Source organism: Ostrea edulis, chromosome 8 (genome assembly GCF_947568905.1).
Source record: "Ostrea edulis chromosome 8, xbOstEdul1.1, whole genome shotgun sequence".
Lineage (NCBI taxonomy): Eukaryota > Metazoa > Mollusca > Bivalvia > Ostreida > Ostreidae > Ostrea > Ostrea edulis.
The window spans coordinates 43,312,490-43,340,277 of record NC_079171.1 but is presented as its reverse complement, the minus strand read 5'-3'; the positions used below and the strand labels follow the sequence as shown (position 1 = coordinate 43,340,277).

At 36.1% G+C, this 27,788-nt stretch overlaps 2 protein-coding genes across 3 annotated transcripts in view; both read left to right on the top strand.

Moving 5' to 3' along the window:
- LOC125662394 (uncharacterized) overlaps nt 1-27,788 on the top strand; it is a 1,158,266-nt gene that overhangs the window by 192,860 nt on the left and 937,618 nt on the right. The gene's annotated exons all lie outside the window — the stretch shown is intronic.
- Nucleotides 2,090-27,385, top strand: LOC125661660 (multiple epidermal growth factor-like domains protein 11). Of its 2 annotated transcripts, XM_048893731.2 has the most exons (29): nt 2,092-2,331; nt 6,425-6,584; nt 7,019-7,188; nt 7,987-8,220; nt 9,666-9,800; nt 10,072-10,209; nt 10,378-10,518; nt 11,975-12,112; nt 12,393-12,533; nt 13,745-13,882; nt 14,933-15,073; nt 15,288-15,425; nt 15,684-15,824; nt 17,021-17,158; nt 18,363-18,503; nt 18,670-18,807; nt 19,275-19,415; nt 20,023-20,160; nt 20,274-20,414; nt 20,821-20,958; nt 21,407-21,544; nt 21,782-21,922; nt 22,707-22,844; nt 23,129-23,269; nt 23,884-24,024; nt 24,696-24,804; nt 24,987-25,111; nt 25,693-25,762; nt 27,144-27,385. In XM_048893731.2, the coding sequence occupies exons 1-29, from the start codon at nt 2,157-2,159 to the stop codon at nt 27,205-27,207; spliced, it is 4,032 nt and encodes a 1,343-aa protein (XP_048749688.2). In that variant the 5' UTR covers nt 2,092-2,156; the 3' UTR covers nt 27,208-27,385. The 2 variants fall into 2 exon arrangements, with proteins under 2 accessions (XP_048749689.2, XP_048749688.2); XM_048893732.2 differs by lacking the exon at nt 23,129-23,269 and having other exon boundaries at nt 2,090-2,331.

The following is a 27,788-nucleotide window of genomic DNA, read 5'->3' as shown; positions in this document are numbered from 1 at the left end:
ACTTATATAAATAATCATAGACAACAAATGAATAAATGTTAATTTCATTTATTTTAATGAATACAACTTCTCTATAACTGAACATCTGTAAGATAATATAAATGCAACTAGTGATAAAAATCTGGAAGCCCTTTACCAAAATTGTAAATTTCATGACCTCTGAGGTAGAGGCTCTGACTGCAGGGCGGGATTAAACTTGGTATATAGTGTGTACATTGTGTGTGTACAACATTTAAAACATACTCTTTAAAGTGAAAGTAAATGGATATTTAGAATGAAAAGATAGGCCTTTTCCAAAATAGTAAATTCCATGATCCCAGGGATTTGGTATCAGGGTATGGCCAAAATGGTCAGTGATTAAATGTGTTAACGATTGGACATTTTAACTTCTCTTTAATTTGTTAACTACCGTTCATTTTATTTTTGAAATTTGTTATGAAGCATTTTGGAAGAAGGGTAAAAAAACTTGTAAATTTCAGGGCTGCTGCACCCACGGCCTTAGGAGTGGGGGTAAAGACCGTCATACATTTAAGAATATTAAAAATAAAGTTCTCTACAACTGCACATATCTAACAAAAACTAAATACATAGTGATTTAGAGCAAGAAGTCCTTTACGGTTATTGTAAAGTTCGTGATCCTCGGGGTAGAGGTTCTATCTTCAGGGCGGACCTACACTTAGTTTGCATAGTGTATATGTGTAAAACATTTAAATTATATCTTCTTTAATGTTAGTGATGATAAATTAAAACTGAATAAATATGTGGAAGGGGTATGTCGGCATTTACCAAAATTGTAAATTGCATGACCCCAGGAGTAGGGATATTGGTTCCAGGGTGGGTCGAAAATGTTCATGGTAATTTTTGTCTTTTTTTTATTTGAGAGACTTCTTTAAGTTTCCTTACACTTTATGTATACATAGGAAATGCAGAAAAGGATTTAATAAAATTGTGATTTTTGCAACCCAAGGGTTTGACTCTAGGACAGGTCCAGATTTGTCATATCGTGTTAGTCTTTCATCAGTATATTAAGCACTTTCGGGGGAGCATTTAACTTTGAAGAACATATCTTGTTTTTATACGGTTGCTGAGTATTAGAATTAAGCTTAGATTTGCAGAACAAGATCCCCCCCCCCCCCTAGATTTCATAACCCTTGGAGCTAGTGATACTTTTGACTAATATTCAGGTGACAGATGAGGTCGATGGGCCTCTAGTGTGAAAATGCGGAATGTTATGAAAATTTAAAACTCACAATTCATTGTTGGTGAAAATTACCGCAATTGAATTATCTGATATGGAACGATAATTTGTTTGGTACATGTATTGTACCCAAATGTAGACGTTTTGGGTGACTTCGTTTCGTACCCTAGTAAGGACCTAGTTATATGTAGGATAGGCATCCCAATGTTCTTTCTCACTCTCATGAATAATACTCCAGACAATCACGTCCATCGTTTGAAAACTGACACATGCGCAATACGATTACAAGATCATAGCACTGCTACCACACCAACAGTTGTAGAAGGCATGGGTAGTGTTGGGTAGAGTTCAAATGTCACAATACGTCATTTGAGTTGAAACATTTTCTTTCTATTGCAACTCTTGTAGCCCTAGTTCAAACCCGAGTGACCGCCGCGGTGGCCTAAATGTAAAGCATTCGCCTCGCATGCGGAAGGTCGGGGTTCGAATCCCGGTCACGACATACCTAAGTCGTTAAAACAGGTACATGTAGGGACAGTTCCATCGCAAAACGCTCAACATGAATGTGAATGTCACGGGTCCTCAGATATGACCTTTGAAAACGGACGTCCCGTGTCATATTAGGTGTTTCACGTTAAAGAAACCTCACTGCTTAATGGCCGTAAGCGCTGAACATAGGCCTAAATTTGAAGCCCATTTCCGGTATTGGTGACGGCCTCATATAAGGGAAAAAATCTTGAGAGGAGTGTTAAGCAAGATACAATCAATCAATCAATCAAACCCGGTACGAAACGAAGTCGCCCTTTGTGACAGCTTGATCATCAGGAGCATTATTTCTAAGAATAACAAAACACATTACGAAGCTTTTGAAAAATGATCAATATTCCTTCATTTCGAATGCAAGTTTTTATCTTGGAAAATATTTCCAGAAAACCTTGCTCTAAAGAAAAATACTACAATGAGTTCAACCTACCAACTATTGAAAGACAAAGGTTCCAAAGCAGTGGATGGAAACAAAGGACAGGGCATGCCCGAGTGCATTATGACAGCTTCTGGTCAGCATCAAGCATGGTGGCAAGTCGACCTCGGAGTTGAACGAAGCGTGTCCAACATAAAAATTACTTACCAAACAAGTAGGTATACATATGATTTTTAGGAAATATTCAGACTGTTTTATTTTCATTCTCTGATGGAGAAAATAAAGCAAATCTATTTCAAAATTTCATTCATTTGCCACCAAGGTAAAAAAAAAAAAAATACCAACCCAACAATATGATGAAAATGATTTAATTTCATTCGGTAGTAGTGGAAACACAGTAATGGGGTTCTAATATTTCATTCATTTGCCACTATAATAAATGTCCACATGATAAAACAAGAGGCCCAAGGGCCTAGAATCGCTCTTCTGATAAATTGTACAACCCCACCATTTCTATTCTTAGCCTCTTAGTATTCTAAATCTTTAGTTAAATCCTAAAAATTCAAAAAAGTAGGTCAATGTGACCTACTTTTTGGTTTACACATTTTGAGAACCCAAGAAATATCAACTGACAAAGTTTGATGATTTTAAGCCAATTAGTATCTGAATATTGAAATATAGCTGTCAAATTCCAATCGAAGGTCATGGTGACCTACGTTTTGGTCAGCAAACTCCGAACATGCAAGACCCATCAACTGACAAAGTTTGATGACTGTAGGTTAAATAGTATCTGAAATATATAAATATAGCCGTCAAACTCCAAAAGTAGGTCAAGGTGACCTACTTTTTCGTCAACACCCTTCAAACATGCAAGACCCAACAACTGACAAAGTTTGATGACTAGGTCAAATAGTATCTGATTTATATAAATATAGCCGTCCAATTCCAAAAGTAGGTCAAGGTGACCTACTTTTTGGTCAACACCCTTTGAACATGCAAGACGCATCAACTGACAAAGTTTGATGACTGTAGGTCAAATAGTCTCTGAAATATATAAATATAGGTGTCCAATTCCAAAAGTAGGTCAAGTTGGCCTACTTTTTGGTCGAAACCCTTCGAACATGCAAGACCCATCAACTGACAAAGTTTGATGACTGTAGGTCAAATAGTATCTGAAATATATAAATATAGCCGTCAAATTCCAAAAGTAGGTCAATGTGACCTACTTTTGGTCGACACACTCCGTTGACTCAAGATGCATCAACTGTCAAAGTTTGATGATTGTAGGTCAAATAGTGTCTGAAATATAGTAATTTAGCTGTCAAATACCAAAAGTAGGTCATGGTGACCTACTTTTTGGTCGACACAAACCGAAGACTGAAGACGCATCAACTGACAAAGTTTGATGATCCTAGGTTTTACAGTGCCAAAATATGCATCTAAAATTGAAAATGTGAAATTTGAACATATGCAAAATTCAAAAAGTAGGTCACTGTGACCTACTTTTTTATAAATATGTTTCAAGGCCTCAAGATGCATCAACTTACAAGATTTGCTGATTCTAAACCTCTCGGTATTTGAAATAACAACTTAAAATATATCTATAAATGATATGCCATAGAATTCAGAAAGTAGGTCACGGTGACCTATTTTTCAGTTGACGCATTTCAAGGTCCCATGATCCACCAACTGACAAGTTTTGATGATCATAGGCTTCAAAGTGTCCAAGATATGCATCAAAATTAATTTTAAAATAAATACCTGCAAAATTCAAAAAGTAGGTCACCGTGACCTACTTTTGAGACAACTTGACACAAGGTCCTAAGATGCATCAACTGTCAAAATTTGATGATCCTAGTCCTTATAATGACTAAAATATCTAAGATTTAAGGAATTTAAAAAAAAATTAAATTTAGGTCAACTTTGAAGTGACCTTGAGACCACGCCCTTTGCCCCAGGGTAATGCCTTGAACAATTTTTAATCTACAACATATCCTCATCCTTATGTGTAAGTTTGGTGATAATCTGCCCTGTGGTTCTTGAGAAGAAGATTTTTTAGCAACCACTACTTTTGCTTGTATTTTCCTGATTATCTCCCCTTGTTAAAGGGTCACATCCCTCTATTTAGTATGTATGAAAGCCCTTGGGCCAATGATACCCTGTAACAAATTTGAAAAGAATTGGCCAAGGGGTTCTTGAGTTATAGCCCTTTTTCTAAAAAGTTTACGCACACCGCACACCGCACAAATGGCCATAGCATTAGCTCTTTGAGCCTTTGGCTCAGAAGAGCTAAAAACCAATGCATAGTAAGATGATAGTAGTGGGGTTTTAAAACGCCAGCTAAGAATATCCTGGGGGTTAGTTCACAATATGTTATCGTATTTCAAAGTTGTCTTGTTTATTTACGGCGTGAAATTGTGGAAATATCAGCATTACCAAAATAACGAAAATTACACATCCACTAAAATTATAGTACCTCATCTCATCATACCAGTATGTGTTTCTACACGTTTTGGTTAGATCTATGTATCTTGGAAAATGGCAAATGAAAACAAAAGTTTCGACAATTTATGTAACAAGGAAGTAATCGGACACAATGGCTAATGCTTAATACTCCCTCTTATACAAGTAGTTCTATCCTTGAAAATGATGAAATTTAAACTTCCTTAACAATGGGTATTTTCCCCGATTTACACTTATCCCAAGAGTTGGTAAGACACGATATCAACCCAAACCACTGTCGTCATGAAAATAGGAAATTTTCTCAAAACGAAGTCCACCCACTTGAAACACTCACTTCGTGGAACTGCAAATACGGAAGTAAATTTTATGAAGTAGTTTGCAAGACGTCATAGTCATTGAATTCATTTTGTCGATTGTTGAAAAAGTAACATGAATTGCAGTTGTTTCTCATCGTAGTATAGTTATCTTTCTCTCTCAATTCAAATGATCTACATAAATTTACCGTGTCACGGTGTAGCTACATTTTCTGATATATAAATGCCTTTGTAGTACTACTATATACATGTACGTACAATCATGCAATTTTTTTAAAAGTTAGAATGGCGTGGCGGTCGGACGAACGCAATGGAAATATTACGCGAAAATTGGCAGATATTTTTTAAAGAAATTCAGAAAATCTGGGTCGACGTAACACCACAGTAATGAGTATGTGCAAAGCTTAATATAGAACTCCACCCCGAGAAGAATTATGCATTCTTTAATTAAAAATCTGCCAATGAATTTATGTTGTTTTTCCTTGTTTGTAGTTTTCTTTTTATTAAAAGCCATGGATTTTTATGAGATCTGGTGATTTATCAAGCCAGGTGAGTGAAGGAATATGTTTTTGGGTTTTGTATGCGAAAGTCGATCTTGCGCGGTGGACTGGCATTGCCATCTCGGAAAAAATAACCCGTTTGAGGAAAATGCCGAGCCACAGCTGGCCATAGATGGTCTTCTAAAATATCCTGTTGCATATTAGCATTGATATTTCTGCAACTGCAACTGCGAACCAAGAAATACAACCCAAAGCATGACTGCAAACTTGATCCGTGATTTTGGGTTATGAGATCGGGTCGCCCACTTTAACCCGCTCTTCTCCACACGTACACTCTTTCATCGTGACCAATCGTTAGTTTACTTTCATCAGAAGATTCATCGTGGCCAATCGTTAGCTTACTCTCATCAGAAGATTCATCGTGGCCAATCGTTAGCTTACTCTCATCAGAAGATTCATCGTGGTCAATCGTTAACTTACTTTCATCAGAAGATTGAATTGTTAATGAAAGGTGACACTAAATTGTTAAATAAAGGTGATACTGTACGGTTAATGAATGATGACTGAATGATTAATGAAGGATGACTGATGGTTAATGAAGAATGACTGATGGTTAATGAAGGATGACTGATGGTTAATGAAGGATGCCTGAATGATTAACGAAGGACGACTGATGGTTAATGAATGGTGATTAAATGACAGTGCTCTGTCAGTTCACTGAATGACACAGTTTCATCCTGTATGTAACTCTGGCTAGCTCAATCGGTAAAACACTAAATTGTCAGAGGTCAAAGGTTCGATTATCAACAGATATACATTGTTTCCCTTACAGCTGACCCTTTTTTATAATTTACAACAGTGCATGTTTTAAAATCACAGTACGTGACAAATAAAAAATACATTATATAAGAATGCCCGTGGTATTCAACATTAGCTTAGTTTCAAAAACGCCTCCTGTGCTCAGAGTGTTTGACGCACGGCATCTCCATTTGTGTCGACAGCTGTGATTGGTCATCTTTTGTATTACTAGAACAGAGTGATATGGAAACTAGAATTCGTCTGGTTGGCGGGAGATCTGAAAGTAGCGGTAGAATCGAATTGTATCACAATGGTGGATGGGGCACGGTGTGTGATGATTTATTCGATGAGAAGGACGGAGCAGTGACCTGTGTTATGGCGGGTTACCTCCCGTGAGTATATAGGTTTACTTCCTGAGTAGTATACAGTAAAATCTCTTTCATTTCATACAATGCCAAGCTTAAAGATGCAATGTTACTGAGTTGTTGAAAATAAAAACGCTATTCAAGTTCCTTTTTTTGTAAGTCTTATGATTTTAAAGACACTGGACTTCAAAAATGTTTTTGTTGAATTTCGCACACGTGTTGTCTTTGACCCCTCCACCCTTCTGAAACAGATTTGGAACATCGTAAAAAATCCCTTTGATACAAATTTACAAGACTAGAATTAGGGAAAGCAAGTGTAGCAATCGATCTAAGATTTAACAATATAGTTACAGCGACTATGGAGAAATGGTGTCAATGCATATACATGTATTCTAGAACAAGAAACAATGTTAAAGATTCTGACAGACACATGTACCAGTTATTATTTTGATTTTTTACAGAGACAACGTAAAGGTTCGCGAGGAGGCTTTTTATGGCGCCGGAAGTGGCCCAATATTGCTGGATGATTTGATGTGTATCGGTAACGAGACTGACCTCACCACGTGTAGGGATGCTTTCAGCGAGCCCCCGAACTGTCGTCACAATGAAGACGTGGGTGTGGAATGTGCAGGTATAACTGCTGATACGATTTGCATGCTTTGTTGTTTTTACATGTACGCCCAATTTGAGACTTTTTCACTCTCATGTAAAGACGTCACCAACTGTGTGTGCTCTGTACACTTAGAATTCACTTACATGTCAGTGAGTTTATATTATTAAAATTAACTTATATGTCAGTGAGTTTATATTCGTAGAATTCACTTGCATGTCAGTGAGTTTATATTCGTAGAATTCACTTACATGTCAGTGAGTTTGTATTCTTAGAATTCACTTATATGTCAGTGAGTTTATATTCTTAGAATTCACTTATATGTCAGTTATTTTCTATTCTTAGAAAATACTTATATATCAGTGGGTTTATATTATTAGAATTCACTTATATGTGAGCAAGTTTATATTATTAGAATTAACTTATATGTGAGCGAGTTTATATTCTTAGAATTCACTTACATGTCAGTGAGTTTATATTATTAGAATTAACTTATGTGTGAGCGAGTTTATATTCTTAGAATTCACTTACATGTCAGTGAGTTTATATTATTAGAATTAACTTATGTGTGAGCGAGTTTATATTCTTAGAATTCACTTTTATGTCCGTGAATTTATATTTTTACCTTCTTGATTCAAAGATCAATATGTATATGATTAGATTTATTACAGCTAAAATGTTTATTGGTAAATATTTACTGATCTAGAAATTGAAAAGATATTTCCTGATTAATCCAACACCACTTTTACCAGAACACAATCAATGAAAATAGGGACAAAGAGTAGATATATACATGCATATTTGAAAGTTTATCTTAAGGTGGAAACACTATGGCGGGATTTCAAATATTCATCTCCAATACAAAAGAGTGGAGGGAAGGTCACTTGTGTTTTCATCACAGTGACATGACAGCGCCCACTAGTGTCATGAACGTCACGTGCCCAATTCATGGCCGATATGTGACATTCTACAACGAACGCGATGCCTCAGTCGTGTATCCTTTCACGTACTCGAAGTTTGCCTACGTTCAGCTCTGTGAACTGGAAGTGTTCGGTGAGTAAAATGAAGCAGAGTGGTCTGAATCATCCCAAAGTTTGTGTTTTATCCCCATAATCGTTTGGACTCCGTGTTCGGGATTTTTCTAAACTCAAAGTAGTGACCGAGCTTCATAAAAGCTGCATTGAAACGTATTCGAGTTTAAGCATAAATGTTCCCCTGAGAACTTTTTTTTTTAGATTCATTGCTCAGAACATTTTTCACCCGGAAATGATTTTACATGTATATATTTTACTTAAATCTAAAGTATCTTTTTTTTTAATTTTCACAAAAGGAATGCACTATATCCATCACACACATTTTCTTTTAATAATGTCCTAATCCTTTGTCCACTAGATCTAACGAAAGCGTCCTGACGTTTGTAAGAGGAAAGCACAAACGTCCGAATGATCGAGACTAGAAGCAGAGAAAGAAAAATAGGTGAATAAGGACTAGAACCAGGAAATGCAATTTTTTTTTTCTGTGGGCGATTCAGGTCTTATATTTTTGTAATTGTACATCACTGTCTTAAAAATTACGTCATGTCTACGAACATTTATTAAATCCTCAGTCGATCTTCAATAAAGTTCGTCTTCTACATGTAAGTATGCACTGTCGTGAACATTGCTGTCCTGTAGTCCTGTTAGGTTGCCTGTCGATTTGAAACCAATTGATTTTCATATAGATTTACAGACAACCCTGCCCCAGTCAAGTACCCTCCCCAACAAAAATAAAATAAAATCAAGCAAAACATAGGTTGACACCTATGTTTTGGCTTAGTTTGGTCGTAATAAGTATAAATATAAATTCCAAAAAGTAAGGTATTTGTAAATTTCTTATCTTAAAATTCAAAAGTTGAAATATATACATGTAAAACCGCCCTTTATAACTTATTGATATATACAAATTTCACCCACTGTTTTTGGATTTAATTGAGAAATCATGGAATTCGAAATGAATAACCTTTCATGCGATAAATTGTATTCATCGAAGCACACCCGACTAGCTCAGAAATACAAGTTAATTTTAAATACGGTATATTTAATCTGCAACTTCTATGCATATCTACTTTTATGTGATAAAGGTGTGATGTCAGCTATCTGAAAGAGATAAGTTGAGATAATATCAATAATGAATGTGTTGTAGGAGGTGTAAATTTTACCAATCATCTGAGAAGAAATGTTAAATTTGAAGACAAGACTGAATTTTGTATAAGAGGTTATTGTCCTTTGAGGTTTCTTCATTTCGATACCAAGTCAGAATAAAAGCTTAATTGTTTAAATTATACCTTTTAAAACGCTTAACGGAATTGCTGAGTATGCAAAGAAAATTTAGAAAAGTGAAGAAGTATCCTTCAGTAACTCTGTCTTGCTGGTGATAAATTCTATGATGATAATGACGATGATAATAATAGTAACGATGATGTTGAAGATAAAGATGACGTATTATTGTGTTTCGTTCAGGTTGTCCTTCCGGAATTTACGGAACCGATTGTAGCAGGACCTGTCCAGGAAATTGTGACCATGGCCGCTGTAACATCAGTGATGGAAACTGTTTCGCATGCAAGGATGGCTACACAGGGAAACGGTGCGACAATGGTAAGAGATTCATAAGTGTCTTATAAGTGTCAAATGAAAATATGTTCAACAAATCCGAACCCAAAGCAACTTTTGAAGAGAAACTAAGTTACAGTCTACATTGTCGAGGGACGATGATACTCTCTGTATATTTTCTATGCGTTTTTTTTTGAACTTCTCGAATTTCTTTATCTAAGAAAATGTTATAGTTACAACAAAGTTTCTTTTTATCAAGTCGTCGTGAATAAAGCAATTGTACGTGCAGCTGTTATATAATATGTGCTTGTTTTAGAGTGCGTCAAAGGACGATTCGGGGAAAAGTGTAACCATCAATGCGGAAACTGCCTAAATAAAGCACCCTGCAATTTTGTCGACGGTGCATGCTCAGAAGGATGTGCACCTGGCTGGAAAGGCGATTATTGCAACGAAAGTGCGTAACCGGTGAAATATATACTAGTCTACAATTTGTATTGGTTCATATAACGGTAGATTTACTGGCAATAATCTATTTTCTAATCTCAATGATTACATGTACATCGTATTTTATTTCAATGTACATTACCTCATGTATTATTGCATTATATATCTCTACATACAGCTTGTGGTTCTGGATTTTACGGGTTAAAATGCACAGAAAGCTGTAGTATACATTGCAAAAACCCAGCATCGTGTGATCATATCACCGGAAGGTGCCCCGAGGGCTGTCACGAAGGATGGAAAGGCGACAGATGTCAAGAAAGTGAGTTATACGTGCACAGATATCGAATTACACGTGCACACAAACCAGTTACACATACACATAAAGTGAGTTACACGTGCACACATACTGAACTACAGATACACCACGTACACACAAAAAGAGGTACACATAGTTACACGTACACTTAAAATGATTTACACGTAAACAATAAAATGATTTACACGTAAACATAAGTAAAGTACACATAGTGTGAGTTACATGTACAGATGTATCTATACGATGATCAAACCTAGTTATATAAACGGGAATATTTGCCTGATTGAAATTCCTAAAATAAATGTGACGTGTAGATGCTTTTCTTGTATTACATGTACATCCATGGTGGGAACATGGTAGGGATGCAACTGTCTATTTTAAGCACGTGGTATCGTTTTACAAAAAAAAGGGGGGGGGGGATGAATAAGAATATGACTTTACAATTATTTCAAAATGTTTGACAGGCAAAATAAATATATTTAAAAATAAATGTAGGTTTATTCATACCTCGAAATCTTTGTATCGTTGAGTGATGAGATGTGATTCAATTTACTTTTCAAATACCCCCACTAATACTATAATAAGATGAGGGACCAGAAAAATCAATATTTCTGACGTCTCCATATGAGTGACAAATTCCCGATTTAACCAACCAATAATATTTACATGCACAATAGCAGACTTTTTATGTGAAAATATCAGAAAAAGTTCGTTGTCAAGAAGGAACAGGCTTGTATTTAGTTAAATAAAGCAAATTATCCAATCTTTATATTTTTTTTTTCAGTATATCACCACATGTACATTGTATATTATACTAGTAGGATAATGTAAGGGGTTTTAATTTCGCGATGCTAAAAGTTCGCAGTTTTTCATATTGGTCTAAATGCGGTGGTGTTATTTTCGCGGAAATCAAATTTTATGACAAACATAAAACGTATTGTGTCACACTTGTAGAATGATTGCAGTTGTTTTTATTTCGTGGGAAAATCCTCGACCGCGAACATAGCGCAATTAATGCCACCGCAATTATTTCCCCATTTACACTAATTAAATCATACATTCAATATGTATATTCTTTTTAGATATTTCAGGTTTCCTCTGGTAAATATATTTTTATGAACCGATTTCGTGTTAGATCATTTAGCTGCATCCACAAAATGTTACAGTATATGTATTGAGTGATATGTTTAATGAAAATAAATTTCAATGACTACATGTATGTGAAAACTACCAGAGTGGATTTACATAAATGTCCACATTAACATTAATAAGACCAACAATGAAAGTGAATTAGACATGTATTCATTTGTATTTTCTTCTCTCATTATTTTAAATACTGGCTATAGAAAACGATCTCATATAGAATGTGAAAGTAGGAACCATGTAATTATAATAAATTGCCATGTCATATTTTAATAAACCAATAAGAAAAATTACCGTTGGTGTTTTCCTTCTTCAGAATGTGAAGAATATAAATTTGGAGCAGATTGTAAATCTTCATGTGGAAACTGTTTAAATGGCGCTGTATGTAATCACGTGACCGGAACGTGTTCAGAGGGCTGCGCACCTGGTTGGACTGGAAACCTTTGTAAGAAAGGTTTGTATAACATGGAGGTACCTCAATATTTGTATTAGAAAACATGTATCAATAAACAACAGCACATAGAACATGATTTGTATAAGAAGGCAGAAATCATTCGGCATCACCAGAAATTAAATTTGAAAACATAGTCGAAAATGTACCACTTATTAAGCGATATACTTCATTTGTGATGTATTTAATGTAAGCATTGTGATCTATAAGTCTCTGATGACGAATTATGACGCCTATTTGGTAGCGTTTAGTACGTTACATGTACATATGACGATCTTTTCAGAGTGCGAAGCGGGATATTTCGGTTTGGAGTGTAATGTCACTTGTAGTCAGAACTGCGTGGATCCCAGGTCATGTGACCATGTGAGCGGATCATGTTTTGGTGGATGTCGGGCTGGATGGATCAGACCTAACTGCGTTGAAAGTAATTATAGTTATGGTTTATATTTTATCTACAAAAGCGGGGTACATGTACTTAAGTATCGTTACATGTAATTGGTTCATTCGGAACAAACTTCCGTGTAACTTAATAAAAAGTTTGGATTTTCAAATATTGAGTAATAATATTCTCATTTTTTCTTTGAAAATAATCGTTCGTAATATTAAAAAAAATCATGTTTTGGATGTGTAATCGATGCGCTGTTAGGTCAACTTAGTCAATCAATTGCGATTGTTGTATGTCCGTCGTCAGGCACTGTATGAAATAAACAAACTTTGAATTTCTTCTGAAGTTGAATATTTACTTGAGGGCAATTAGGATATAAACTATATGTACGATGTATATATTTGATGAGAAAGGATATGGTCAGGGGTTCGGGTACTAGGGTATAGTTTAATGGCTAACAAATGATTGTTCAAATACCTTTCTTCAAAGCGTGATTGGTCCCGTGGGGATCCGGGTTAGAATAAGTCCTCAGTGCCCCTTGCTTGTCGTAAGAGGCGACTAAATGGTCGAAAGACCTCCGGATGACACCGCAAAAACCGAGGTCCCGTGTCACAGCCGGTGTGGCACGATAAAGATCCCTCCTTGATTAAAAGCCGTAAGCGCCGAGCATAGGCCTAAATTTTGCATCCCTTCACCGGCAGTCGTGACGTCTCCATATGAGTGAAATATTCTCGAGAGGTATGTTAAACAATATTCAATCAATCAATCAAAGGGTTAGGGCGGGATCAAATGAGTGTTCAGTGAAAATCCAATTATTTTTTAAAAACCAACTTCTTTATTTGTGTTTATTGTGAGTAAACACATTAGACGTGACAATAAAGAACAATGCCCTACCCCACGTCAGGGATTCAGGCTAAAGATCAGATCGAGTCAAACAGGTAAAAGTGTGGCAATGACTTTTTTACCTATTTTAGTCAATTGTGACTACATATTATATATGTATTGCGGAATTTGTGAGTGAGACTTCCAGAAGCGGAATTTAGGTAGTGAAAATATGCCATGTACATTATTTACTGTTGGACGTTGAAGATAATTGGATCCGGAAAACTTAAGACAATTTTCATTTAAAAAAACAATAACACCTTGTTTGATTGAGCTTCCCTTTAAAAAGTTGTCGCATGTTACTCAGGTGACCGTTGAGATTAATGGATATTTTGTTTTTGATAATAATGATAATAATTTGATAACAGAGTGCAGGGAATTTACATATGGAAAAGGTTGTATAAATCTCTGTGGACATTGTTTTGATGGCGAAGTTTGTGATCACGTGAACGGAACCTGTGCCAATGGATGTGAAACTGGCTGGACCACAGATATTTGCAACAAAAGTAAGGATATGTATCACTAGAAGATGAATGCTACAAAAGTTTGTTTCTGATGTGTATATAATGTTTAAAGATTTAACATTAGCACATACTTGTAGAGGTTTCCTTTTTTAGTGTGCAGTTTATGACGTAAAATAGGTCGTGGTCAAAGAGTTCTCTTTCTTTAATTTTCACTATGACGTATCAGATTTTGCGATTTCGGAGTTTTTGTTCTATTAATGACGTAGATAAATTTGCGAGTTACGAAAACAATCATGTGAAAATTTGTACTCGGGCTTCCCATCTTGACATAGTAATGCTATTGAATTATCATGTACTCTTCCAGGCCAGAATGCAAGTCTTGATACTTTATTGTTGGTGTTTTCAGAATGTGAGCCTTGATAGTTTTTTTTTTCCAGAATGTGAGCCTGGATATTGTATTTTTCAGAATGTGAGGCTGGATATATTCTTTTTCAGAATGTGAATCTGAATATTTTGTTTATCAGAATGTAAGCCTGGTCATTTTGTTTTTCAGAATGTGAGCCTGGATGTATTGTTTTTTTTTCCAGAATGTGAGTCCTGGATATTTTGTTTTTTAGAATGTGAGCCTGGGTATATTGTTTTTCAGAATATGAGCCTGGATATATTGTTTTTTCAGAATGTGAGTCTGAATATTTTGTTTATCAGAATGTAAGCCTGGGTATTTTGTTTTTCAGAATGTGAGCCTGGATATATTGGGTTTTTTTTTTCAGAATGTGAGTCTGGATATTTTGTTTTTCAGAATGTGAGCCTGGATATTATGTTTATCAGAATGTAAGCTCCGATAGTATGTATTTCAGAATGTGAACCTGGATATTTTGTTTTTTAGAATGTGAGTCTGGATATTGTTTTCTTTTCAGAATGTGAGACTGGATGGTTTGTTTTTCAGAATGTGAGTCTGGATATTTTGTTTATCATACTGTAAGCCCGGATAGTTTGTTTTTTCAGATTGTGAACCTGGGTCTTTTGTTTATCAGAATGTGAGTCTGGATATTTTGTTTTTCAGAATGTGAGCCTGGATATTTTGTTTTTCAGAATGTGAACCCGGGTATTTTGGAGTAATGTGTAAAGACCAGTGTAGTCCGCATTGTCTGGATCCTTTGTCATGTAATCATGTGAATGGATCATGTGTCGGCGGTTGTAAGGATGGCTGGATTGGATCCAGATGTCGGGACCGTTAGTAATTGTTGTTTGATATGTTATCTTTTTAATGAAATCAAAAGAAAATAAACGAGGAAAAAAACCGGAATGAAACCCTCTGACAAATTATTTACCTGCTTGGAATTAAAAAAAAATGTTAAAGCAATTTAAAACTTGACTGATTTGACAAATACAGTAAAAATCACGAAGATGAAGAGAATGGTAAACTATCTAATTTTCTCCTTTACAGAATGTGACGCGCTTAAATTTGGAAGTAACTGTCAACTCACCTGTGGACATTGTTTTAATGGGGAAATATGTAATCACGTCAATGGCACGTGTCCCAACGGTTGTGCCGCAGGTTGGATAGGAATACTGTGTGACCAAAGTACGCCATTCTGAATTTATACCACTGTATTTTTAAGCGAATTGTTTTTGGATAATTCGCTGTTTTGAATACGAACCGAAAAATTGGAAGTTTTTGAATACTACTTGGGATCGACAATTCATTGTTTTAAAACTGTGATCCTGAATATTTTGTATTTTTAGAAAGTGACCCTGAATATTTTGGTTTTTTTTTAAAAGAAAGTGATCATGGATATTTTTGTATTTTTAGAATGTGACATTGGCTATTTTGTTTTTTCAGAATGTGATCGCGGGTATTTTGGATTGATATGCAAAGACCAGTGTAGTCCAAACTGTCTAGATTCTTTGTCATGTGATCATGTGACCGGAACATGCGCAGAAGGCTGTAAAGATGGATGGGTCGATTCCAAATGTGTAGATGGTGCGACTTACCGGAAATTAAAAATATGCCTCAGAGTGAACAATAAACTAAATGCATTCAAGATACAAATTATCCTTCTCTATCTAGTTAGTTTCCTTGGAAATATTTTCTTAGTTTCCATGCATAATTCTTGGAGTAAGCAGAGATATACCCCTTTCAATCTTCAGATTTATCATAAGGCATGCATGGACTTCTGGCAAAATCTGTCCGTTGTCTGTCGTCGTCGTCGTAAACTTTTTCTTCTCAAGAACCACTAGGCCAATTTCAACCAAACTTGCCACAAAGCATCCTTGGGTGACGGGTTTCAAGTTTCTTCAAATGAAGGGCCATGTCTCTTTCAAAGCGGAGATAATCACAAAAATTCAAAAATAGGGTGGGGTCATTTAAAAATCTTCTTCTCAAGAACCACTGGGCCAGAAAACTGAGATCTTCATGAAAGCTTCATAACATAGTGCAAATTTAAGTTTGTTCAAATCATGGCCCCCGGGGGTTGGATGGAGCCACAATAGGGAATCAAAGTTTTGCATACTAATATATAGGATAAATCTTTAAAAATCTTCTTTTCAAGAACCACTGAGCCAGAAAAGCTGATATTTACATGAAAGCTTCCTTATATAATGCAGATTCAATTTTGTTCCAATCATGGCCCCCGGACGTTGGATGGGGCCACAGTAGGGGATCAAAATTTTACATACAAATATATAGGATAAATCTTTAAAAATGTTCTTCTCAAGAACCACTGAGGCAGAAAAGCTGAGATTTACAAGAAAGCTTTCTGACATAATGCAGATTCAAGTTTGTTCAAATCATGGCCCCCGGGGATTGGATGGGACCACAATAGAGAATCAAAGTTTTACAAACAGATATATAGGAAAAATCTTCTTCTCAAGAACCACTGAGCCAGAAAAGCTGAGATTTACATGAAAGCTTCCTGCAGTTTGTTAAAATCATGGCGCCCAGGGGAGGATGGGGTCACAAGGGGGGATCAAAGTTTTTGCATACAAATATATAGGGGACATCTTTAAATATGAGCCAAGTGACTTAGGTGAGCGATGTGGCCCTTGAGCCGCTTGTTTCAAAAAGGCATTTATTTTTGTAGTGATTATTTCACAACAACAATTCAACATAGCTTTCAAAACTTATTTAAGTTTCTTTCGTTTTTGTCTTTAAAAAAAATAATCCTTGTGTTGTTTTAGTGTGTCCAGATTCGACATTTGGTGAAACCTGTAAGTTTACATGCGGTCACTGTTATGACGACGAAATATGTAACCACATAAACGGAAGTTGTCCAAGCGGATGCGCATCAGGGTGGAGTGGAGCTATTTGTGATAAAGGTGATTATTTTTCGATGTTCAAACCTTTTCAAAGATTAAAAGGCTTGTTAGAGTACAAGAAAATATTCATGCGTCTTATAACATTTGATAGATAAATAAAGTATGTTTGTCTGTTTAACTTAAGCTTCACTCAAATAAAGAGAATAAAACTAATACTTTAAATAAGCTCTGTTCAGAAATCAGATAGAAAATATTACTGATATTTCCCTCGACCTTGTGAAATATCTAAAGAGCTCTAAATACACAACCTAACTGGATATTTTCCAAACCACATCCATTGCAACTTTAGTACAGATCATGTAAATTACCCATTCAAGTGACTTGTTGTTTTATGATCCCTACAATGGGATATGCATGTCATATAGTTGTCGGTCTGTTTTTTCGCAAAATCTTTAACATTGGCCATACTTTCTGAAGGGATGGAGTTTCACACGTATATTACTTCTGACTAAACCTTTCTTTGGGTACCTAAAACGTTTGTCCTTGTGACCTTGACCTTTTACCTATAAAAAATCATGGTCATAACTTTTGAACTCTTAGTGCTAAAGGTTTCATATTTCACTTGTGTATTTCTTGTGACAAGATCATGCATTGGGTACTGAAGCTTTTGAGCTCATGATCTCGAGGTTTAACCTACTTTTAATAACCTTAATCCTTGGCTATCATGGATTTTACTTTCCTTCGGGGGCGTCAGTGTGGGTGTAGAACGTCAAAGGTTTCCGTGAGGATCCGGGCTAGAATAGGTCTTCAGTACCCCTTGCTTGTCGTAATAGGCGACTAAATGTGTCCTTCGGATGAGACCACAAAAACCGAGATCCCCCCTGCTCAAAGGCCGTAAGCGCCGAGCATAGGTCTAAATTTTGCAGCCCTTCACCGGCAATGGTGACGTCTCCATATGAGTGAAAGATTTTTAAAAGAGGCGTTAAACAATATTCAATAAATCAATCAAATCAGTGAATTCTCTGTATTAAAAAACCAGAAATGCATGTAAATACACCGATGATTTACACAAACAATTTCCACCTGTTATTTATTGAATTATATGTGTAGATGTGCCTGTAATTGTCAGTCACCCGGTACCATTGATCCATTTCTTATTAATTATGTGTATGATATTCTATCTGTTTTGATCTATGTTCACGACAGAGTGTGTGCCGGGATTCTATGTATGATATTTTATCTGTTTGATTAATTTTCACGACAGAGTGTATGCCTGGATTCTATGGAATTATGTGCAAAGATGAGTGTAGTCGGCACTGCCTCGATCCACCGTCCTGTGATCACGTGACAGGTCACTGTCTAGGTGGTTGTGTTAACGGGTGGGTAGGAGACAAATGCAATCAGCGTAAGAAAATCTTTGATTGTCTACAGTGTAGAAAATAGGGAAGCAAACTGTGTGTTTCATATCAAATTATAAATCATAATTGGGAAAATCATATACTTGTTTTGCAAATGTGTGACTGTTTTTGTTGGCTTCGTGTAGTTTTATTACTTTACTATATTTCTTTTAGAGTGTGATTCTGGGTATTATGGGAATAATTGTGAAGAAGCCTGCGGACATTGTTCTGATAACAACGTGTGCAATCACATCAATGGCTCGTGTCCTGACGGTTGTACACCTGGCTGGAAGGGCGACAGATGCAGGGAACGTAAGTTATTTATTTCTATTATTCGATATTTTTGCAGTCATGTTACGATATTATTGGTATCACGTGATGTCATGGGAAGTATATAAAGTAAAATTACTTAGATGTCACTCCCACACAGGCCTGAATGAATAAGGGTTGTTATTTTAAAATCTATATCTTCTGGATTAATATATAAAAGTTTAATCTGTAAAATAATTTTCGTAAATGTATATCAATTTCGAGAAGACCTTTTCACACAAATACAAATCTGTATAATTAGCAACATATATATGTTTCTCTGAATGCATGTACACACTGTCGCTTTGATGAAGAAAAACTAAATCATAAAGTATCATACTACAAACATATGTTATATGCACTTCTAAAAAGGTAATCAATTTGATTAGAGATTAAAGCAAAGTATGCATACCCTAAGTACAATTTCATATTTGATTTGAATCATATATATATATATTTTTCAATAATAGCTTGTGAACCAGGGTACCATGGTATAATGTGCAAGGACAGATGCAGTCCGCATTGTCTCGATCCATCTGTCTGTGACAGTAAGACAGGAGGCTGCTACCGTGGGTGTCTGGCTGGGTGGGTCGGAGACCGATGTGATCAAGGTAAAGACAGTTGCAAAGTTGAGGGGTTGATTGTATAATGTTTAGCAATCGAGAATATTTCACTCATATGGAGTCCTTAACATTGCTGGTGAGAGTCTGTAAAATTTGGGCCTATGTTCGGCGCTTTCGGCCTTTGAGCAGGGAGGGATCTTTATCGTGCTACACTTGGTGTGACAAAGGGTCTCGGATTTTACGGTCTCATCAGAAGGACCCCCACATTTAGTCGCCTCTTAGGCAAAGTAGAATACCCTGTCCCAAATGGGACAGAAAGTATAATAAGTTTCCATACACTTTCATTTTGTTTGTCCAACCTGTTAAGGGGTAGTACTTTAATCTAGCGATTACCACTGCGACAATATATGAAATGCTTAGTTTCACAACAATAGCTCCATGTACTTTGGTTTTATTTCTGTTTTATTCGTGTAAACTAGTTAACTGGGATACTCGTATCTGAAAAGGGCGTTGGTATTCTTCCTCGTTGGCATAATGTACTTGGGAATAAATCTCCTTCCCAAAGAGAATAATTTTCTTTTGTAAAACGTAACTGATATGGACGGAATAAAATTATCAATATAACTGTATTGTCGATTTTCAAAAAATTCTAAAGGTTGTGACATCGGTTGGTATGGGTCAGAATGTAAACAAAAATGTGGCCATTGCTATGATGATGAAGTATGCGACAAAGTGAATGGGGCATGCGCAAACGGATGTGCATCTGGGTGGATCGGAAATACTTGTAGCGAAAGTAAGAGTAGATCTAGAATCACACAGGTGAGAAAAAAGTGACATTAATGAAATTTTAAATTCGTTTCTATTCAGACTTTATCAATATTATTTCTTTTTTCTATCTGTCATTAGCCTGTACAAAGGGGTCATACGGAATCATGTGTAAAGATCAATGTAGTCCGAATTGCCTCAACCCATCTGAATGCGATCACGTGACTGGAGCCTGTAATGAAGGTTGTGTGGCGGGCTGGACGGGACCGAGATGTAAACAGAGTAGGGCTGGATTTTTTTTTATTTATATGGCGGGGAAACTGAAACTTTTGCCGTGATGTTACCAACAACTACATGTATACAGAGCAATGTGTTGTGGAAGCATTTTATAGTTTGCATAATGTCAATGGAATAGCAAGGTTTGAAATATTTGTAAGCAGAGGGTTTCTCCCCCCCCCCCCCCTCCGAAGCTGAGGACATTTTAAAATTGCTTGCTTATTTTGATATAAATAAGATACCCGTGCATTGTTCCTTTCCTTAATACTAGTAATTTGTTTGTTTTTTTGTGTGTGGAAAAAACTTTCGGTGTAATGTTCTTTCAATGAATATCAAATCGTATTTGATTGCGTCCGGTTCGCTGAACTTTCATTGATACTGTTGTAATTTAGCAAATAACCTTACATTTCAGGATGCGATCAAAAGTCCTTCGGTGAGAAGTGTGGAAAAATATGTGGTCGCTGTAAGGGCGGCGCCCCGTGTGACCATATCACAGGACAATGCCCCGGGGGTTGCGCAGACGGGTGGCTCGGGATATATTGCAAAGAAAGTAAATTCAAAACTACAATTATGTTTGTTGACTTGGCAAAGCATTAAAGAACGATAAATCTTATCTAAATACGACATAAATAATGTCATTATCACAACAAATAGCACTTTATGTTTATCAAGTAGAATGTTTCTCGGTGGTCATTGTTTGTGGATTTCCATGAATCTTAAACCTCAAAAAAAAATAAATAAAAAATAATAATAATAATAATAATTACACTATACGGAATTGAATTATATCCCAATAATCTGCACAAATTAAACTGGAAAGAATAATAATAACCCCAAAAAAAAATAAGATATTATCAAAACACAATAAATCGGAATTATTCCAGGATGAGGAATTAGATTCAGAATGGATAGAAATAAAATGGTTTGAGATATATTAACATTAATGTCTGCGTTGCTTGTACAGCTTGTGTTTGAGATATATTATAAAATTTGTACAGCTTGTGTTGACGGATATTTTGGAGATAGATGTCAGCAGGCCTGTGGATATTGTGTTGACGGCGAGACATGTAATCATGTGACCGGAATTTGTCCCCGAGGCTGCGCAGATGGATGGTTAGGAAGTCGGTGCAATATAGGTATATATTTCCTCAACGATATCTCACCAACCTGTTTCACTTTACAAGTTTCCTCTTTTTCCCCAATATGAAACGGTGGACAACCTAACTTAATTTACATGTTCCTTATTATACATACCTATTTATGAATACTAGTGAGTCTTACCAATTACAGAAATTTGACGTATAATGCAAATTTAATTGCACACAGATTTAAAGCCTGATATACCTTTCGGAAATCTCTGTATTTCGATATAGTTTGTGATTTCGGTTATTACGGGGAGAACTGTACAGACCAATGCAGTGTGTACTGTAGACACTCCAAGGACTGCGACCACGTCAGTGGGATCTGTTCCAACGGATGTGTGGACGGATGGTTAGGAACATTTTGTGATCAGCGTAAGTCGTACTCACTATATTTTCCTCTCGATGTCCCTGAACATGCATGGGACTGAGGTCAGTAGTCTTAACGTGATCAAATGGGATGATCTAGGGATCGTTATGAACGTGTTAATTATTACCGATATCAGTAAATGATTGCTATGAACGTGTTGTTAATTATTACCGATATCAGTACATGATTGCTATGAACATGTTGTCAACTATTACCGATATCAGTAAATTATTGCTATAAGCGTGTTTCTAACTATTACCGATATCAGTAAACGATTGCTATGAACATGTTGTTTAGTATTACCGATATCAGTAAATGATTGCTATGAACATGTTGTTTAGTATTACCGATATCAGTAAATGATTGCTATGAACATGTTGTTTAGTATTACCGATATCAGTAAATGATTGCTATGAACATGTTGTTTAGTATTACCGATATCAGTAAATGATTGCTATGAACATGTCGCTAAGTGATAGTAATGACAATGATGATCGTTAGTAGTATTGAGGCCTGTACTGATTGCTACATGTAGGACCCTATTGCTAAGTAGTATCGATAAAAGTAAGAAGTAGTGTTCACATCCGAACAAATAAGATCGCTAAGAACGTATAGATAAGCTGTTGATGTCTGTAAGCTTGCTATGAACGTATAAATAAGCTGTTTGATGTCTGTAAGCTTGCTATGAACTTCTATTTAAGTGACATTGATATGATATAACGATCCCTGGGAAATTAAGTATTTTCTCGTGTAGCTTGGATAGTTTTCTGCATTTATAACTTTTTGCAGAATGTCCAGAGGGGATGTTTGGTTCGGAGTGTTTGCTGGAGTGCGGTCAGTGTTCTGGAGGGGAGATATGTTCACCTACCGACGGTTCGTGTTCATCGGGATGTGCTCACGGATGGCATGGGCGATATTGCAATGAAAGTATGATTTGTCAAAACACTTTTCTCATCAATGCTCCCGTATTTGTAAGCTAAAATTTGAACAGATTTACGTATACGTACAACTGTACGTAGAATTATACCTTGAAGACTTTAAGCGTCATCTCTATATCAAATATGTCTCATCGATTAATTTCTCTGATTTAAATGAACAATGTTAATTTTTATCCTTAACTAGTATATATCATTTGCAGTTTTTAGATCTATAATAAAAGGAAAATAATGATTTTACTGAAAACAGTCCGTGACGTACTTATTACCTTGAAGGTTGTGACATCGGTTACTATGGTGATATGTGCACGCAGAGATGTAGCAGCCGTTGTAAAGGGTCTACAGAGTGTGATACAATCACTGGATCGTGTACCGGTGGTTGTCAAGCGGGGTGGATGGGCGATCTTTGTAACACGAGTAATACTTATCTTTGCATTGTTGATATATTTGATAGATAAAGTTTTATCTGAAAACAATGTTCAGCTTTCCTCTGCAAAATAACCCAAGTCTAAGAAAGGTTTGCGAAACATTTATCTAGTAACTGAAATTATTCATTACACATGTATGCACATACCCCCCCCCCCCCCCCCAATAAAATACTTCTACGTCATCGGACTAAATTTCGACAGTAAGTTTGGCTTTGGTTAGATAATCTAGAGTTACCCAGATAAAACTCTATGCTGTAAAAGTGTCGCCAAAAGGCAGAGACATTTGATAGAAACCTCTTTTTTTTAAATTTGTATACTTACATCTGCATTCATTTACTACTAAACATATATCCACGTTATCGATTTTGTAATTATACCAAACTATTGATTAAATGCCACATTTAGCATTTCCCGTGACGTAAGATGTCTTATCTGCAAACAAATACGCATTGCCTTAAGTTTTAAAAAGTTCCGGAGGATTCAATTAGAAACGTCAATGGTATTATGATAAGTAAAGTACTCCGTGATCGGAAGTGATGTACGATCATAACAACTGTGTTTGTATTATAAACGAGAGCCTAATGAATGAATTGATTTTTGTAGTATGCACTTCCGGTACATTTGGAATTCAGTGCGCACAGAACTGTAGTGTTCACTGTTTGAACATTACCGGATGTAATCATGTCAATGGGTCGTGTAACGGATCATGCGCAACCGGATGGACAGGGGAACTTTGTCAGATAGGTAAATGTATATGAAATTGACGTAAGCCAACACCCAAAAGTAGTTTATCATAGTACACTTTAGTTGACTGTCTGTGTGTATATACAATTAACAGTAATAAAAGTTTTGACTTTGATGTACCATAACAGTAAAAAAAGAATACTTAAATATGCTATCCTGATGAATAACTTAATTCTATAATGATATAAACAAAACAATTTTTTTATTATTTGATACTTATATTTACCACGGAATGTTGATATGCTTTCAAATAGCAATGATAGACTTTCTAAACATTGACATACTTTTTTTTACATGTGCATTTGCGCTTGACTGTTGATGTGACTTACAATAGAACACAAAGAAGGAAAATTAAAAACAGCGACTCAATTAATTCTACCTTGATTTACTCCGGTAAAAATGATACACTTCTCTTCCTTTAGTATGAGTGATAAATCATTTAACTAAAGTAAATTCAACCTGACTGTAGTCTGCCATAATATCTTAGTGGTGGCGTTTTGAACATTTGACAAATTGTGAATATACATGTATTTGTACATGTGACATTAATACTAAAAGCATGTCACTGACACAAACAATTCGGTTACTTAGTAAATACGAACACATGGATTCCAGACGAAACATACCTTTATGAATGATAATTCTTAAACTGGATGTACATCTTCTTACAGAGGAGAGGAATAGCCAGGATGTTCCTGCCGGTGCTGTGTTGGGGATTGGTATTGGCGGGGGTTTTCTGTTTATCATCGCAGATATCGTTATAGTAGGATTAGTCATCAGGTACTTACGGAGCACGCGCGTGTTATATCATCCGTGGCCGCCACATTTTCTTTTTACCAAAGTTAATCATCAAAAGTACTATAAGGCATACATGTATTATTCAAAGTCCGCACCTTTTTTTTCTCTCAATATCTATGTGTAGGAAAGAGAATTCATTATCAAATGTATTTCTTCTTATTCAGACATACGGGGAAATCTAAAATGGCAGTTGAAAGTAACACCAATCAACGCCGAGCAAGCATAATTAGTGTGAATTATTACACGGACGTTCACAGTAACAATCAGCGTGCAGACAGAGAAAACGCAGGTACATATAGGAGTTACTCTTCTTTCAATGACTAACCGATAGTTCCGTGTTGGTTTGTATGACTCATCTGTCAAATGAAGGCAGGTGGATCCCATGGCAGAGAGCAGCTTTTGATTAAGTCATGACTCTTGCTGCCGTAGCAGTGATGCTAAGGCCTGCCGTTTTAAGGTCATACTAGTATCCGAAAGACCCGCGACTTTTATTTGTTTACATGTATCACTATGTATATACATTTACATGTAATACCCGGATAATCAGCGAAGAACCAGTTCCTACATATGTTAAACGACTGAGCTTTGATTGATTGATTGTATCTTATTTAACGTTTGGTTTGAAGCGGCGCCGACATCGAGAATGGAACCCGGGCCTCCTTCTTGCGAATGAGTGTTCTACACGTAACCACTTAGCAATATGAAATACATGAACATGTGTAGAGCAATCATACTTAGATTATTGCAATGTACGAATGATAGCAAATGTTCGTTCCCTGCTTAATTACCTTCTTCTATTGACATTATACATTGCATACATTGTATATGATTTTAGTTACATATATGTGTATTTAATTTTTTGAATTCCAGATAATACGTTTTGTGAACAGGATGTCACGTTGTATAACTCCGGACGAACTGCCCGAGAAGAAGACATTGGGTATGTACTTTTAGTTTACATATCCGGTTTCTTCTCACTTTATTATTAAATTAGAATAATTTCCCGACATCATGACAGTTTTTAGAGCACTACAGATCAGAAATAATTTAAGTGAATATTTTCACTAAAACAACAGTTACATATGTAATGAATTATAATATTTACACTGGAGCCATCAGCTTTGGGTGACTTTCTACAAATACTAAACCCGATGAATGGCACTTAAGGTCATTATAGTGGGAATCCTTTAACCATCATAGAAAACATATCACAGCATGGGGTCACAGTTTTAAGATCTCAATCGAAAGTTCCGGCACCTTTCACTTTGAAAGCCAGAGACTTTTGAAAGAAAAAGTATTAAGCTATTAACTTGAACTTGATGATGGCATCAGGGATTGAAATGTGGTCTAACTACAAAACGGGGGGGGGGGGGGGGGGGGGGGGGGGGGGGGACCCAAACCAAAAAACTACGTTATCATGCATAACTGTATTATATGTACGGTATAGAAATTAACGTTTGAAAAACTTGGTTTAAGAAATAATTCAATATGGAAAACACGGAAAGTAACAATGATCTCAGAATGTTTCATTTATAAGTATCAAGTACTTTTCAAACGGACGATGCCGATTGATGTGAGGTGGCATAGTTTTGCATGATGACGACTGTATAACACTGTTCCACAACGTGTTGGTTGAATACTGACGATTATGTGGTCGGTAAATCGTTAGTATTTTGATATACATGATGTAGCGTGCATCTCATTGTTTAATGTACCTTCGATAATCTTTCATTCGTAATGAGACGTAAACAGTTGTAGGTGAAACACCATACATATATATTTAGACCTACGTTTAGCACTCACGGCCTTAACAGTGTAGGTTCTTTATCGTATCAACGCCTGTTACATTGTACGACACCGGAACTCCGTTTGTAAGGTCATATCAAAAAAAAAAAAAAAAAAAAAAAAACCAAAAAAACCAAACAAAAAACCCACACAAATCCGCCACTTTGACAGTGTGTAAATGCCGAGCATTTGAAGATGGAGAAATCACTACCTATAAGTAATTTATGTATTGTGCATGACACGAGCGAGACGAGAACTTACGACCTCACGAATCGACTGCTCGAATCACTGAGATACACCACGACACACAGTACTGTAAGTGATATCCTGATGAACCGGACACTTAATCTAACATAGCTGTACAAAGCAAGTGGGAATGCCTATAGATATAGAAATGAATAAGAGGATCCCCACATTCTCGCCACCATGAAGTGTCGGCGTATGTACTCGTATCTTCTATTGCTTTCATTTTTACATGGGTCTTTTAATTTTTACATATCGTTTAAGAAATAAATTGTTGAGTATTCTGTTTTCAGGTCTGTTCATCATAATGTGGATTATGTTTCAAAGGACAACCGATATATAAGTTCTTGGGAATAAATACTGGACAGTTATGTCAACTTAGTAAACAGACACTTCTTCCAGTCGATGAAAAGTTGGATAGAGGTGACCATCAAGACATATTTGAATGACTATATTTACAGTGATATATCAGATGTTTTATCGTGGATATAAGCGGTAATAAAGATGAAGAAACCTCTAAGATTGCTTATACTAATTGTGTTATATTTGTTTATTTCACGTCCCTTCGAGAGTTTTTCACGCATATTGTGACGTCATTAGCGTGAGGTAAAACACCACCAGCATGCCACCCTAGCCCTTAATATTGATAGTTATATAACGTGACAACGCCTATCACGACACGGGGACCTTTTCTTTTATCTTATCTGAGTCCGTCTGTCCGTCCATAAACGTTGACGATGTATTTTTCAACTTGTTCAGAACGACAGGGCTAATTTCAGCCAAACTTGCCACAGAGTCTACTCGGGGAAAAAAGGATTTAATATTGTTCAAATGAAGTACCACACCCTCAATTAAGAGTAAAAAAGCTTGGAACATTGTTTAAAGACCTCCTTCTTAAAAAACCCTGAAAAAATTTCAACCAACCTTTGCACAATCAG

Excerpts from the sequence above, each read along its gene's own strand:
- LOC125661660 (XM_048893731.2), top strand. The coding sequence starts at position 2,157 with ATGAGTTCAACCTACCAACTATTGAAAGACAAAGGTTCCAAAGCAGTG. Across the intron at positions 2,332-6,424 it reads AAAAATTACTTACCAAACAA|AACAGAGTGATATGGAAACT; the intron begins GTAGGTATACAT and ends TTGTATTACTAG. Across the intron at positions 19,416-20,022 it reads CGGAGACCGATGTGATCAAG|GTTGTGACATCGGTTGGTAT; the intron begins GTAAAGACAGTT and ends AAAATTCTAAAG.